Source organism: Nipponia nippon, unplaced genomic scaffold (genome assembly GCF_047370975.1).
Source record: "Nipponia nippon isolate SJK-2023a ecotype South Korea unplaced genomic scaffold, ASM4737097v1 scaffold_16, whole genome shotgun sequence".
NCBI classification, from domain to species: domain Eukaryota; kingdom Metazoa; phylum Chordata; class Aves; order Pelecaniformes; family Threskiornithidae; genus Nipponia; species Nipponia nippon.
The window spans coordinates 10,434,348-10,450,742 of NW_028262332.1; the positions used below are offsets into that span (position 1 = coordinate 10,434,348).

Consider the following 16,395-nt stretch of genomic DNA (forward strand, 5'->3'; position numbering starts at 1 on the left):
CACTCATATGATTGTAGCCTCTATAGAAGTGTCTTTTACATTCTGTGCATCAGTCTGATCCTCCGAGTTTTGGAAACTGACTTAATATAAACTTATGTATACATTTACTGCATACCTAGTCTATGTGAAAGTAAGTATCCCAGAAAAGAATATGAATATAAAAATTGAAACAAAATGTATTTAGGTGTAAAGGTAGTAAATGTCATCTTAGGTGGCGGGTGGGAATGCATTTTCTTTTTAACTCTTCCAGTGCTCAGGTTAATACGGCCATATGGGAACTTGCAGCCTTTAAAATACAGCACAGGCATTTTCTGGTTGAGTTCTAGTTACTTGTTGTTACTATGTATTTCAATAGATGAACATCTTCAGAAGATTAAGAAAGGCAGTTTAGTTTGTTTCATAAATAAGCGTGGTTTCTTAACTATCTCAAATTTGTTTTGCATTTCTGCAGGTCAAATAGCAACAAATGAAGCACTGAAAAGGGATTTAGAAAGTATTATCATTGGATTACAGGAATACCTGGAAAGTGTTAAGTGTCAGGCAAAACAGGCCAATGATGAATGTAAGGAGTTGCAGAAGGATAAAGAATCTTTGCTACAAAGATTGGCAGATCTAGAGGAGGAAAGAAACAACCTGGAAATAGTTGCTATGGATGCAGAAAATATGAGAAAAGTAAGGCTTAATACTATGTTTCTTCCCAAATTCAGATGCCTAAGAATGACCAAATTGGGAATAGCAAAGCACAGTTCCTTGGAAAAAATAATTTTTTTTATATGCTAACTCCCATTAGATGTGGCCACGCACATTAAGAACAGAATTTGGCCTTTAAAACCAGTTGCAAGAGACATACGGTAAATATCTGCTTTATGGAAGATGTCTCAGAAATGCAGGCTTTACCTTTCAGATATGACTAAAAATGGATTTGCCGTTGATAGAGTGAATTGCATTAGTGAAAACTGTCTGGACACTAGCTGAGGATGTGCGTGTTATTAGCTTGTGTCTGTCCTATCAGCTGTCTTAGTATCCTGATAAGTTTTATGTAAACCTTAATACCGGGGACAAATGTCTATCACTTTTTAAACTACACCTTTCTAACTTGAGTATAGACTTTTGTACAGTCTGTTCCAGTAGCACCCTTGACCTGACCTTTGTATGTAGTAGTGCCACCTAGCTTTAAGTTTTAATGTTTAGTGATTTAGTGTCTCTATTTTGATCTATCTGCTGTTACATTGATGATGAGTTCCTGAGTAACAGAAGAAGAGAGGCAACGTACTTTAAGAAATCCTGGCTCTCCTGTGTACATGTTTCTAAAATGAATGTACAATTCCAGGAAATTACAATGCTAGAGAGCGCACTCCAAGAGCAGCGAGAAATAAATGAATCGCTTAGAGATGCACAAAGGGACATCAGCGCCTATGAGGCTGAACTGGAAGCCCAGCTAAGAGACAGAGACGCTGAAGCCAATCAGCAAAAAGAAGAATTGGAAAGACTGAAACAACTTAGCCAGGTAAGAACAGAGCTTTTATGCCACCAAAGGGATAACGTACCCCGGGACGAGGGACGACCAAACTTTTCCTCCATACCACATCTCCAGTGTTGACTTGCAAATAATTGTTGGTTTAGGTGTGCCCCCAGATCCTCATTTGGATTCGTGTATGATGATGTACAGTAACTACTATCTTGGTTCAGTTTCCGTTCATCAGAAATCAACATGGCAGGGTTTTTTTGCAAGACGTATTCCAACTGCACATTCCAGATTGCAGGCAGAAATGAAAATGCAAACCAGTAAAGTGTGGTGTTCTGTCCCCAACCCCTCCAAGTCTTTTAGTTTTCATGTTTCAGGAAAAACTTGAAAGCTCTCTGCAGAATGCTGATAAAATGTAAGTCTGTCAATTACTTGGTGGGTAGGACCTAGCTCATGCTAGATCTAGGTTAGAATTTACAGTACAAGTCATGATGATGATGATGTTTTTGGGAAATACACCTGTTATGTATATATGGTGATGGGTTGATTTGGGATGGTTGGGGTGGTTTGGTTGGGGTTTTTTAGGAGGTGTTGTCATATTGTTATTGTTTTAAGAAATATAGCTGTTGTGTATTTGGGTGACAGGTTGGGGTTGGGAGTGGGGATATTAACCTGAAGGTTTTCTGTGTTTGTAGATGGAACTGTCAGCCCTGCAAGCTGAACTTGAAAAAGAAAGGCAAGCATTAGAGAATGCTCTGACCAAAGCACAACTAGCAGAAGAGAAGGAACAACAAAATTACAAGCTCCTTTCTCAGTTCAAACAATTGCAGGTGAAGTATTTGTTGCCTTTAACAAGTTACCTGATAAGCCGTATGTTTCCCCGCGCCCCCAAGGGGAAAGCGATAAGAATTTTAAAGGATTCTGTATGAGTCTTGTTTTGAAGTTCAGTAGTATTTATGACTTTTCCTGACTTTAATTTTCTTGTCCAGAGACCCTACATCATAGTCTTTTATCTGTCTATTTTAGATATTTAGATTGACCTTTGAAATAATTTCAGAGCTGCTCAGTTATATTGCAGAGCGACTGATAAATTGTTATATGTATCTTAACTTCCCACAAGCTTCATCCAGTACATGTCAGTAAGAAAACTATTTGGATGCAGAATTAAAAACTGATCCAATACTTAAAGCAGAATTTATTGCCTCTGTTTAAAGCTGTGATCCTGAGGAATCTTACTTAATTGCCACAAAACAGTAATGGCATCCAAGTACAATAGGCAACAGAGCTTGTGATCCTTGAACTCAAGGCATTTCATGAATGGCATAGGTGTGCAGAAACACCTCTACTGTAATATACTGTCCCAGATCAGTGCCTCAACTGAGATTAGAAACTGAGTGTTCCTCTTCCTAAAGCTGCTGAAAGGCTCAGTCAACAGGATTTCTCTAGGCAAGAGTAATATACTGGGTTCAAGAGTAATATACTGGGTTCAAGATATTCAAAATATGGCTGGCACACCCCCCCTTTTTTTCTTTCTTTCCTTTTTTTTTTAAAGTGCTGCGTGATTAAAGCAGTTTCCCTTATTATGGGAAGGCTGGGTTCAGTCCTTCTTTGTATCCATCAGATCCCTTTTTGCTATCGTGCATACTCCTCGGGATACAGTGACCACCAGAACAGAATAGTTCATTTGGCAGGGACCTACAACGAACATCTAGTCCAACTGCCTCACCACTTCAGGAAGAGCTTATAAAGGATCCTCACCAGACGTTAGCACTGTCATTTCTGCTGAAGCTTGCCAATGTGCAGAGAAGAGTTCAAGAGCAATAGGGCCAGGACAAGTGGGACTCCTTGGTCTAGTGGCTGGGACAGTGTCTGCAATTGTTCCATCCTCTATTATGGACAGATAGTGTGACGGGCTTCTGTATGCCACTGGGCTTTGCTTGTGTAAAGACAGTACTTAGTTTAAGGAAAGGATAAGATCATTTTTGAACTGGCATTTAAATACTTTTCAACATAAAGGAAACTGAAGGGCAAAGATTTTTTTGAGGTGTTCTTTTGCTGTTATTGTTCAGGCCACACTGAAAAAAATATTTGGATCTTTTATTTAAAAAACAAACAAACCCCTGCCAACCCCCCAAAAGCCCAACAACAACAAAAACCTCAAAACAGGTGTAGGTATTAAAAACTCTAGCTTTTATCATTTGTGCATTTGTTTGCTTATGGTTGTACGGGTGGGGTTTTTTTGTCTTTGTTTTTTTTTAGGGAGACAATAATCTCCTGAAACAACAGCTTAAAGATCTTCAGAATCAGCTAAACCATGTGGTTGGTAACTTAATTCATCCTGAGGAAGTCTTAGCTCGTATAAATGAACTCAAGCAAAAGCTTCAGACAGGAGCTGGAGAGATTAAGTGAGTAAAATAAAAGTACAAACAGTGTTAGATTTGTGCGTGTGGAAGTGATAAGTACATGAGAGCAACAAGGTACGTGTGCTGCATCCTACTGAGTGCAACTTGGGGCAGTTCAAACGTGAACTTCAGCACCCTGTGGCTGTTAAGAGAACATCACCTGAGCTCAGTAATTACATGACTGAGGGAAACAGGCAGTCCTCTTGGGTTTCACTGCAAGGGACAGGGCAAACTTCCCCCCTCCCCTTTGCCCCCAGCACCAAAGAATGGTAACAAACAAAGACAGAATGGTATAAAGAGAGCCGGGGTGGAGCTCTGTCTGTGCAGTGTAACGTGTTCAGTGCTGCACCTGAATTCACTTACATTGGATGTCTTAAACTTGCACTATTGTATTAGGCTTCATTATTTTGTTATCTGGTACTGCAATTTAAAATCTCTATTTTCTGTCTTGGAATCTGGATTGTTTCTCTTTCAGATGTCAGAATTCAGCTGATGTTTTAGGGAAAAGCCTTGTAAATCTGCAGAAAGAATTTAATGACATCCTTGCTGATGCTCAGAGGGAAAAAGAGAAAGCATGGGCTAGACAGAGACAATTGCAGGAAGAAATGGTATCCCAGCAGGAAAAACGGGAAGAAGTACAGGAGAAATATAGACAGGCACGTATCGAAACAACAAAAGCAAGAGTAAGACAATTTTGGCTTAGTTGAAAAAATGTAACTTGCAGCTGAAGGATCAAGTTTGACTACGGATGTAGCTTTGCCACCCTCCATCTTTCAGAGAAGTATAATTTTACTGAAGGTAGACAAATTGAATATGTTTGCTTGTCAGAAACACATTGACAACTCACATCAGAGCAGGATGCTGTTACTTGTGATTAGAACAGGAATACTAACCATTATTAGAGTTTTGATTTTCCTATTGTGCACAAATGTGTGTCACTAGTGATTTTTATTATAAAGAAACTGTATAAGCAGGCAAAAGCTTCTGAAGAGGGAAACAAATCATTGACCACTTCCATGCTGTGTATACTGTGACATTCTGCGTTAAAGTAGTGAAATACATCAGCCATTCTTGCTTTCTTTCGGTAAGTGTTAAATCAGATATTTGACAGGACACATGCTCCTTTGCAACCTTTTGTCGGCTTTTATTATATAAAGGTTGCAAAAATGTAGCTTGGAGGAGAAGGGTTTAATGTGCATTAAAACTTCCACAAGCGATCTCTAATTTTAGCTGTATGATAACAAGGAGAGACCCACTTTTTGGTGTTCATGTAACAGTAGAGTCTGATTATTTTTTTTTTTTTTAATAGTCTTTATGATTTTTGCCTAATTCCTTGGTGAATTAGAATTTAGACTCAATGATATGTCTCAGAGGCAACAAAGAGTTTAATTATAGGTAGAAAAATACAGCCAGTAACCTCCTCGGAAGATCGCTATACATACTACTACCAAAATAACTTGGGCATGTTTTAAATGTGATAGTTAAGTGGCAAAGCAGTTCTTTTTCCTTTCTCTTCTGGTACAAAGTATGCTCGTAACTGCACTTCCCAAAAAGTTATTTCTGTAAGTCATTAAAGTAGGGTGGCTTTTGGTTGAAAGATTTCTGGCTACTCATTCTAACTTATTTCACTTGTAGGTTAAAGCTGAAAACCGGCAGAATAAGAACAAGGTCCATCAGTTAGAGAATGAAATTCAACGTTTACATGAAAAAATAAAGAGCATGGAAGAAATTCAGGGCCTTGCTGATGAACAGCTCCAAGAGGCAGATGAAGAGAAAGAGACTATTCTTGCTCAACTGGAAGATTTAGAGAAAAGGGTAGGAATGAGTAAGGACAAGTCCATGCACTGTGTTTGCTCATGAAAAGACGATTCAGAAACTTCTGAATTATTTTGCTTTCTAAGATAAATCAAATACAGGAAGGAGCACAGAGGTTAAATATAGTGTCTTTCTTTTCCTTAAATTTTATTGGTTGTCCTTGCTTTAGTTTTTTTTTCTGTTACTTCTCTGCATACCATACGAAATGGGATATGTGTGGGGAAAAAAGTCATGCCAACAGAAAGCCTTTCTTCCATGCTCTTTTTACTTAAAACTTATAAAATCTATTGTTTTCCTGTTTCAGAAAAAAATAGAAGATGCCAGGGCACAAATTCAATTTGTCAGTCTAGATAAAGAACTGAAGGAATTAAAGAGAGCCATCATCACTTCGGATAAACTGGCAGCCACAGAGCTCTCCATTGCTAAAAATCAGCTAAAGGCTCTTCATGGGACTGTTCTCAGAATTAATCAGGAGCGAGCTGAGGTAAATCAACATTGATAATTAATTGCTTGGGTATAAGTAGTGCTTTCTAATGCCATCATAATGGGAGCAGTCCTGGTGTTGTCTTTTAAATTCAGCTTCAAAGCATTATTCTGAATTGTCCTGCTGTACAGGAGCTCTTGCTTCGGACAGAGTCTCATCTTGAAATACAGTAGATGAACACCTGACTAATTTGGGCATGGACAGGCTTTCTTGCTGCGTATTACAAGGTGTGGGAGAGGCAAGCTTAATCTCTTCTTAATTGAGAGTCAAACAATGGATAATACATTGTTACATAAGATAGAAAAGCAAAAGAAGGGACTATGGAAGTTTGTTCTTAGAGCTGAAGATTTCAAAACAGAGCCATTTTTGGCTACATACTAGCATCTCCTCTGTAGAAATACTGTAAAGTTAAAGGAGAAACACTATTTTACATAAACTTGGCCAGTTTCTGAAATTTCAGAACAGACAAGTAAGTGCTGATCCTTCTTATTAGTCAGCTTTTCACAAAGCTGCAGGAGACATCTGCAAGCTTGCGAAGCATTCTTGCAAACTAAAGCTCAAACGAAAATTTCAATTTTAGGAGATTGAGGAAGCCGAAGAGTTCTGTGCTGAGGCAGCTCGTGCAGCTCGGGATCTTGCCAGAGCAGAAGCAGAAATAGAATTGTTACAACAACTCCTCAAAGAGAAGGAAGAACAAGTAGGTTGCGGTGGTGTTTGCTCTGTATTATATGAGGAGGATAAAATACTTAGATATATTGGTTCAGTGAGTTTCTGCAAATGCCATCTTCAGAGGTGTCTGCCCTGCCCTTTTTCCTCAAGTTTTCCTAAGTCACAATGTTCTTCCCTCCCCTAACGTCTGCCAAAGAACAAAATGAAAACCTCACTGACTAGAATAGCTGACTTGTAAGGAAAACTATCACCTGTTCACTTAGGTGCCTTTATGTGGCTATGTGTGTAAGGGAGGGGGTGGGAACAACAATTTTGTTGCATCCAAGTGGTACATGTGTTTTGCTGAGTGAGCATTTTTGTAGGGACGGATGGGCACATCTGAAAAAGTTTTAGCACGGTCTGAACTGAAGTGCTTTTCTTTGATTTAAACTTATATTTTAAATAGTTTCAGCATGAAATGGAGAAAGCTGGTGAGAAGACTGTTGCATCAAGCTCTCAGAAGTTTGAAATTGATAAATTAAATGAAGCTATGGAGCAACAAAAAGCAGAAATTGACCGTTTAAGATGGTTGTTGGATAACATCGGGACAGGTGATCTCTCTTCTCTCCTTTTCTTGCGGATAAGCGTGGATGCAGAAGACTTCACTTTCCTCTCTATATTTCTCACTGTTTGATCTGAGAAGCTGTTCAGAGCTCTGGAGGTTTATTCTAGGGGAATATTCTAGAAGTTTATTCTAGGAGAATGAACTGTTCAGGATACCTTCCTGCACAGTTCCTATACAGGATACATTCAGTCCTTAAATAGCTGTGCTCCAGTGGATTCTCTGTATCTATGTAGATGAAGCAAGCAGCAAGATATAACTTTTCTGAAGTACGGCGTTTCGCAGTCCACGTGAAACGCACAAAGTGCAGCTACGTGAGGTGTGTGGGCCTTGAAGGACGGAGGAAATGGATGGTTAAGGACCAGCAGTGGCACTAGCGCTTCTGGGTTTCTCGCTTTGCCAGTTGACGTGCCACGTGACCTTTGGAAATGTAGTTAAGTTCTGCCTCAGCCTGCAAATGAGAATGACAGTGTGTTAGTTTTCACTAGTTTGTATTAACAATAGTTTTTTACAACTATTTAGAAAACCCTAATTGTGTTATGCATTCAGTTTATACTGCTCTAGAACATTGTCAGAGATCTGTATGTAAGGAAAAATGAGCATCAGTTACCTGTATATGAACTTGTATTTCTACAATCTTAAAATGAAAAACTTGCAAGGGCTTGTGTATATCTACATCACAATATAATAACGTTTAGTTTGTTTCCCCCGATTCATTTTTTTTTAATATTGTTTCAGATTAACAGGATAACAATGAGGGAAAAGCTGAATGCAGTATTTCTGACTTAATTATTTGCCTTATATGCCTATAAAACTGCGATTAATTTACAGGTAACAAAGATGAAATTGACAACTTACAAGATGAAATTGCAGCACTCAAAAATGTGCTTTCATACCAGAATGATTACATCACCAGTATAGCGGATCCATTGAAAAGAAGGGGATACTGGTATTACGTGCCATCATCACAGGTCAGAAATAAAAATCCTATTATATGGAAAGCCATTTGATATGGGAAAGTCCATTATAAACTTGCTAGGTCTGGGAGAAACTTAAGAAAAAATATTGGCTGGCATATAAGAGAAATACTGAAGCAACATATAGAGAAATGTTCCCTGATAATGCCTATTACTGTGCAGTAATAGGAATCTAATATACGTAAAATTTGGATGCAGCTATTCAAAATGCAGTACTGTAAATTCATTTAGGTAAAGGTTAAAAGGGGAAATTACAGGCAAACATTTCTCGCAAAACAGCATCTGTCTGAGTTTAAGAGAAATATTATTAAAATATATTTAGTGCTTGCTTTTAAAGCAGCATCATGCTTGCAAGTGAGAGAAAGCAGAGTATGCATAGCCTGTTCTTGAAAAATCAGTGCTTTAGAATGTTTTAGAATGAAACAAATCATTTATTTTACATGATTTGTTGTTTCTAGATTAACACATACTCATTTTTCTTTAGGCTTCAACTCCCGCTTCCCGCAGCACAAAAGATTCTGGAGTTTGTTTATTGTGTTCTGGCACATCCCCACCCAGAAGAGGGTGCGGTCAGGACAGGCAGTGCAGGAAGGCAGACTTCCCCAATCAGGGGGGATGTTGGGTTTATTCACCAGTCAGAAATAGGTTGTACAAAACAAATTCTGGTAAAGGTAAGTCAGCCTCGTGGTCTCAAAATGTTTAGCAGCATACTAAAGATGGACTTGCTTAGAGTTCAGAGTGAATTTTTTTTATGTGCGTGAGTGAATTATAAATATTTATTACTGTTGAACTCATTATTCAGTTTAAGCAGTGTTTATTAATTTTTGTACATTACATAGAATGGGTGTTATTCTAAAATGTGCATTTGAAGAATATATTTTACCGAAAAAGTGATTAAAAATAACTTCTTTCTTTCTTTCGGTAAAGATAGAAGAGGGAAAGAAGATAGTGAAGGAAATGAAGAACCTCGTGTTCCCAAAGAGCCTCCTTTTGTACCACCACCTGGTACAGTTATTTACACAGTCCTTCCAGATGGTGCCCCTGTACCTCCGGGAACTGTGGTTTATGGCCCTCCTCCCGCAGCAGCAGGTGGAGGTTCAATTGCTCCTGGATCTGTTATCTATGGCCCGCCTCCTCTGGGAGCCCAGGTTGTTTATGGCCCTCTTCCTCCAAACTTCACTGTCCCGCTCATTCCTGCTGGAGTGCTTCACTGCAATGTGCCTGAACATCATGACTTGGTAAGATACAGAGCTGTAAGCTGCAGGTTTAACCATAGGCAACTGACTTATGAATGGATTAGGAGCATCTTTTAACGTATGCTTTCTCAAAAAAAAAAAAAAAAAAAAAAAAAAAAAAAAAAAAAAAAGCAAACCCCAAACCCTCATTTTCACTGATTAGATTAGTCCAGTTTTTCAAAAAAATAATAAAAAAATCTCTGCTAGGAAGGTTCTGGATCTGAGAGAGCTTGCTGATAAGAATGCTCTATCTTCAGTGCTGGTAGTCTGGTCTTGCTGTCTGTAGCTGCTCCCGTGTCTCTGGAGGACTGAAACAGAAAACAGGTCTTGATTTTATTGTTCTATTTCCTGCATGCAGGAGAGTGAAGTCTCAAAGCTAGAAGACGCCGTGTATTATTTAAAGTCTCGGAAATACAAAGATAAATGGTCTGAGGCAGCTGAGCATAAATGCAAAAAAGAGGTGGAAAAATTGCATCAAAACATTGAAGACCTTCTGCATGAAAGAGAAGAGTTGGAACGTGAAGTAGCAGAGCTACGAAGAGCAGCTCAAAAACATAACAAACGCAAGTAAGAATATTGCACTAGAATGCACTTAAAGCAAGCCTGTGGAAATAGCCAAACTCTTTTCCAACAAAAGTTATTTTGACTCGTTTACAATTAGTGTTCTTGTCTGTACAGTATGTGTGATGGACTAGAACTTCAAGAGGCTCCAGGCCTCTGGCATTTTGTATTTTAATTCCGTGTCTTTCTTCCTGACTTTTTAGGGACTTTATTGAAGGGTATTCTGACCACCTCATTGCTGAATTGCAGTTAGAAAAGTCTCTTAAACATCATGAAGATATTGCAGATGAAATTGAATGTATAGAGAAGACTCTTCTGAAACGACGAGCAGAGCTTAGAGAGGCAGACAGGCTACTTTCGGAAGCTGAAGTGGAACTTGAGAGCACACGGGGGAAGGTAAGTAAAGCCATAACTCTTAAGCGCAGAAGAATTGCGTGTTGCATTACGATTATTTTAAGCAGAGGATTTTTGTCTACGCAGTTTATTTTCACTTGGATAACCTGAAGCCTCTTAAAATGCTTCTATTTGAAAATAAGTTATGGGGTAACCTGTGCTAAAAGAAAATGGATCAGTCCTTGCCAAAGAGGAGGAAGCTTTTCTGCTCTGGACAAGAGAGGAGAAAAGGTTCTACTCCATGGTATACAAAGGGAGAAAGCTCAGGTGGAATATTCAAGCCAGGAGGAGGTCATCTTTAGACAGCTAACCTGCAGGTTATGGATGTGGAAAACATAAGATGGGAATGTATTGTCTCAATAATCTTCAATTTTTGCTCTAGACTAAAGACACTATTCAAAAGTACAATCATGCCAAACAGCATTTGTCCTGTACTGAAACTGAGGCAAAGGAGCTAGAGCGAAGGGCTCAGGAAATGGCCGTTAAACTTGTGAAAGCAGATCAGCAATTAAGGTACACTGTTCTTGTGAATTTGTATCAAATGGGGATGAGGAGACGAACAAGATTCTTTCAAATATCAAGATAGTGCTTTTGGAGAGGGAGAGCTGTTAAAATGATAATACGAAAAGGCATAAATGCTTCTTTAGGTTATTACAGGCAGATACAAGGGATTTAGAAGAGCATAAGAGGGAGCAAGAAGATATCTTGAAGGAAATCAACAAAATGGTGGCTGCAAGAGACTCTGAGTTCCAGTCATTAAACCAGAAGATAGAAATGCTAACTGAAAGGTTAGTATTTTTAATTTACCATAAACTGTATTAGATAAAATACAGATGTCCTTCTCCAACAAGTTACTGCCTAAGGTGTTCTTGTTTCTTCTGAGTCATGTTTTTATCCTCACTGTCAGTCTTCAGAAGCTTCAAGGAGATATTAAAGTTGCAGAAGGTAATGAAGAACATCACCTCCAAATCCTTAGAGAAGCAGAAAACCTTCTTCAAGGCAAGAAAACTGAACTGGAAAGATTAAAAGATCAGGTAAGGTTTATCTTATTAACTCTGGACTATCAATTTTGCTGGTTTTGAGGTAATGGAAAGCTGAGAAGAGTCTAAAGTTCTGAACTGCCTTGTCTGAAGAATTTACTTCTTAAGTTTTATTTTAATGTTGGTAATTTGAATTCTCCTTGTTTTGTCTCATAATAAGTATGATCCCAATCTCACTGGCATTTCTGCATAATAAAGGTTACTGCAGAGTTCTCTATGACAATTCTTACTGCATTTCAGAATAAGAAACTAAACTCTCTGAGGTACAGGACTGCAGTGTCCAGATCAGAACTTAAGTCTTCAGTATTGGCTATATTATCCAGGTATAGCAACTGAAGCTCATTGCTCCGATGGGATCCTTACGTGTTACGCAATTCAAATAAGTCTCTGGCAGGGAACAGTGTACTGCACTTGTTCTTGTGCGTGTGTGCAGCTACAAAAATAAAAGCCTTCAGATGCTTCTTCTGTTAAACTCCTACATTGTAGATTACTGCTCAGCAACAAGAGCTCTTGCTTCTGGAGCAACAGTTACATCAACGAAAAGAAGAGCTCCGTGTCCTTCAAGACTGTATTTCTCAAAAGAAAGGTGACCTCAAAGAAGCTCTTCGAGATGGAGAGACCGAAGCAAATGAAAAACTACGCCAAATAAGAGTAACTTTTCTAAATGAGTTTTCAATTCATTCTATCTCTGAAGAACAGCAAACGGATAGAAGTATCAAAAACATCCCATAAAGTTTCCACAAAATCAGTTTTGCTTTCTACAGCCTCCCCAAACCCACTGAAAAATAGAACAAGCGAGTTTACAGTTTTGTGTGACTAAGAGCTTGGTCCAGATGCACAAATAAGAAGTGGAACACCCTAGTTCCAGTAGCACTTACAGAAGTGGTCCCTTGAGGACTAAATTATATTAAATAGAAGTCTCCGAATGACTTACTGTTGCTGAGACAAGCAGCTTCCAAGGCAAATCAGTCTGTGTAAAAACACAACAAAGCTGGCATAAGTCAGCTCTCCATCTCCATCCCCATTTGCTTAGAAAGGATTCTGTACTTCCTTTCTGTCTGAAATAAAAACAAAGCATCAAGCTTAAATTACATTTTGTGTGGGTTTTTTTGTGGAGGCTTTTTGTCTGACTTCCTGTTTTAAGGCCTACCTATTGTTCACTTGAATAACGGTGTTCTGGTCAGACTTGTAGATCAAAATCTTTGCAAGATTACCACTTTAAATTGTCAACAAGCAAGACTTTAACCTAAATATTAGGTATTTTTTGTTTGTTTACACCATTAACTGTAACTATAAACTCTGGGATTAAATTGACCAGAACATAGTGACAGACTTCTTAAATTTTTTAAATATTTAGAACTTCTATTTAAAGGAAAACTTTATTTAAAATGGCAAATCATGGCATTCCTTGTAACAATGATATATTTCCACAGGAAATAAAACTACTTCTGGAAGAGCTTAATACTGAGAGGAAAGAGCTGGATGTCCAGATCAATGAGAAAAGAGCACAGCTTTCCTTTGTAAAGAAGGATGTTGGAAAAGAGGAAGAAAATCTTCAAGGAATACTCGGGCAAATCAGCAGGCATAAGATAGGTCTGTCCCTGGCTTTACTAGAGAGTGTTTTGTGCAGATTGGGAAGAAATGCACTCTGAGCTTAGTTGTACATCGCTGCGGTCTTCTGTTCCTCACTCCTGTTTAAATATTGTGAACAACTGCAGAGAAGGAGTTCCCTGTAGCTGTTGTAGTTTATGCAGAGCTGACTGATACCCTTTGCTGCTTTGTATTTGGGATGGGAGTTTTTCATGCCAGAGAGAAAAGTAAACAAATCTGCTGTCAGGCCTGACCAGCTCAGGTCACACTCGAGCGCTGCGTGGTTAGGGACATGAGCTAGTTGTGCCACATTCACGGAAGAATTAAACATTGGGATGTGCAGGGAAATGGAGGAATCTCCTTCCAAGCAGTTACGTCCTGTCAGATTGTGGAAAGTATAAGCAGCAGCAGTTTGCAACTTTTGTACTTTTTTTTTTTTAAATACTTTCTTTCACTGTTTCAGTCAGATACTCAGTCCCAGAGTAGCTCCCTAGGGAGCAGGAAGAGCAGGAGGCCTAGGGACCTGCAGCTGGCTGGTAGAACAGCATCAGATACAATACCTGGCGTGTCTGACACAGCAGTTGAACACGTGAAGAGTTTTTACAGGGATGATAGCAGTATAGTCTTAATTTTTCCTTGGTGCCTTCTTTTGCAAATAGAATGCGTTCAATGTGGTTGTAATAACCTTCGATTTCTTTCATCTTACTAGAACTGAAACATGTTCTGGAAATGCTGGAGCTTGAAAATACGGAACTTGAAGGTCTGAAACTACAACATGACCAAAAGGTCAATGAGCTAGAAAAGACTCAGGTTGCAATTCTGGAAGTAAGTTATTTTTTTTCTATAGCTAATACAGTAACTGGAAGAAGAGATCTGCATATTCTGTGGTTCTGCTAAGATCTGGGTAACAGAGTCCCTACTTTTAAATCAATCTGTTTCTATTCTGATTTCAGCTTATCACAGAAAAGTCTTAAGTCTGCTTAGGCCCTTAAAATAATGGGGTTCTTTTGGTGCATATGAGGGAGAGCAGGGGGAAAAAGACAGAAGGGGCTTCTGCGGCTCTAGAATGATGGATACTGTTTTCTTGGTGTTAGCTTCCACAGTCCTTTTATCTGGATTCTATCCGTGTCCTCACTTGCAAAGAGTGAGTATGGAAGACAGTTTACTAAATCAGCTGGGTGATCTTCTCTGCCATCAAAAAGGTATTTTAGCTCAGCGACGAATGACGAACAAAGACAGACAGACATTCAACTTTGCTACCAGCGGGCAGAGAGACCAGAGACCCTTTGGCAGACTCAGAGTAGCTACAGGATTGTCAGGTCAGAGTGCAGGATAGCCCTCCTTTACTCAGTTGTGTAATTCCAGAAAATCTAATATGCTAAGAGAGCGTGTATAAGCATATGTAAGCAGATACTCCCTGCTGCTTCCTTTTAAAAGACTTTACCTCTTCTCTCTGTACTCTTTCTGTGGACAGGGAAAAGAAGGGACTTGTCAATACGCTTGGTACCTTTCTATTACCACACGTAAAGTGGTCACCTTACTACATTACCTGAGCATCTCACAGCCCTTACGGTGGTCATTCTCTCAAAACCCCGCGATGAAGGGATGCTACTCTTACGGATGGGGGGAAAATGGTGGTTAAACTACGATGGCACAAAGAATTTCACCCCTGTCTTCCAGTTTTCGTGCTCATGTTCATCATAACCTTCATCATAAACACCCTCAGATTAGGCTGGCACTTCAAGCGGTTATAATGCAGTACTTACGAAGGGTACTCTAGCCTGCATATGAGCTCTGTGAATGAAAGCTTTTTAAACTGCTGCAGCGAAAGATGTTAATAACTTGTTCTACTCCTTGACCGTATGAATGTGTTGTTCACAATGCCTTCTTTTGTAGGAGAAGTTAAAATTGGAGAACATTCAGAGATTATTTCAGTGTCAGCAAGGGGAAGTAGATTGGCAGGAACAACTACTTGAGAAAGACCGTCAGGAAAATGAACATCTGGTTTCTCAGATGCGCACCCTGCAAAATAATATTGAGTCTTTGAATAAAGAAAAGGAAAAGCTTGAAGAAGACTGTCAGAGTTTGGAAAAGAAGTTGTCACAAACCAGAAGGTGGGAGGGAATATTTTTTTCTGCAAAGATCAGAAGTGATGGGAAGTGCCTTGAATGTCTGTTTATCATCATTAAAAATACAGCTGTAACTTCGAGGTGCCCAGTGATATAGAATATATATGCTGTGGAGGTTTTATTTTAAGCGTGTCTACAGCAGACTTACAGAAAATACTCGGCAATGAAGCTGATGAATGCAACAGCATTTGTTATATCATGGCAGTGCAGCGAGAAACGTTATGAAAAGCAAAATGTGAAGTCCTGGAACAGGACAGCTGTCTTGCCCTCATGACTACGAGGCAGCAGCCTCTTGAGCTGAGAAAACTTGTACTGAAATGCAGCTGTTTGGTAGAGTCCTCACCAAGTACTTCCACCAAACCCAGAATATGTATTCACGTTTCACAGAGACTTAACTGCTACTGAAGACAGCAGCAGAACTGCATTGTCCAACGTAGAGAAAATGGAACTGGATGTTAAAAACCTGCAGCAGGAGGTAGATCTACTGACCAAACAAAAGAAATCACTGAATGGAGACATTATGGTTGTACAGAAGGATCTTCAAGGTAAAGATCAATTTTGGGGTTTAAGCTGTAATATATTTTAAGAGAAATTGTGTTAAGAGACACACTGTAACTGTACTGTATGATATTAAATATACAACATGTTCAACTATCTACAGGCAGAAAGTATTTAACATGTCGAAAAGATGGGAATTGTAGAAACTGTTTTTCTATTCTTTATTCTTCATTTATGAAAAGAGATGATTTATTTGTATAGGCATTTCAAACTGCTGATTGAAAAATCTCTGTTGCCAAATATTTTTCTAGAAAAAAAGGAAGAACTAGAAACGCTGAAAGGAGAATTACATGATTCCAGGCAACAGCTTCAACTGGTCGAACAGGTTAGTTTTGGTGAAAATACGTACTTGTTCTCACGTAGTGAGTAGATTGTGGCACAGAAACGAGGGGAGTCACTTACCACAACAATTGACCGTCCATCATCTGTTTTCCATCCAGGCACGCTAGCTCAAAATCAGACGCTTGCAGAGCTAA

At 39.0% G+C, this 16,395-nt stretch overlaps 1 protein-coding gene across 5 annotated transcripts in view; it reads left to right on the plus strand.

Moving 5' to 3' along the window:
* The window catches only part of CNTRL (centriolin), a 37,491-nt gene that overhangs the window by 14,601 nt on the left and 6,495 nt on the right, over positions 1–16,395 (plus strand). For 4 of the 5 annotated variants that reach the window (XM_087753332.1, XM_087753329.1, XM_087753331.1 and 1 more), the window contains 23 exons: positions 452–672; positions 1,331–1,507; positions 2,161–2,295; positions 3,725–3,870; positions 4,343–4,523; positions 5,503–5,682; positions 5,987–6,166; positions 6,747–6,863; positions 7,281–7,425; positions 8,268–8,407; positions 8,898–9,084; positions 9,341–9,651; positions 10,007–10,215; positions 10,413–10,605; positions 10,985–11,115; positions 11,250–11,390; positions 11,510–11,636; positions 12,129–12,293; positions 13,076–13,235; positions 13,942–14,057; positions 15,129–15,346; positions 15,749–15,906; positions 16,171–16,244. In XM_087753332.1, the coding sequence (XP_087609458.1) occupies positions 452–672; positions 1,331–1,507; positions 2,161–2,295; positions 3,725–3,870; positions 4,343–4,523; positions 5,503–5,682; positions 5,987–6,166; positions 6,747–6,863; positions 7,281–7,425; positions 8,268–8,407; positions 8,898–9,084; positions 9,341–9,651; positions 10,007–10,215; positions 10,413–10,605; positions 10,985–11,115; positions 11,250–11,390; positions 11,510–11,636; positions 12,129–12,293; positions 13,076–13,235; positions 13,942–14,057; positions 15,129–15,346; positions 15,749–15,906; positions 16,171–16,244 (3,812 nt within the window). Of the gene's footprint in view, positions 1–451; positions 673–1,330; positions 1,508–2,160; positions 2,296–3,724; positions 3,871–4,342; positions 4,551–5,502; positions 5,683–5,986; positions 6,167–6,746; positions 6,864–7,280; positions 7,426–8,267; positions 8,408–8,897; positions 9,085–9,340; positions 9,652–10,006; positions 10,216–10,412; positions 10,606–10,984; positions 11,116–11,249; positions 11,391–11,509; positions 11,637–12,128; positions 12,294–13,075; positions 13,236–13,941; positions 14,058–15,128; positions 15,347–15,748; positions 15,907–16,170; positions 16,245–16,395 lie in introns of all 5 variants that reach the window. The other variant, XM_087753333.1, reaches the window with a different exon arrangement.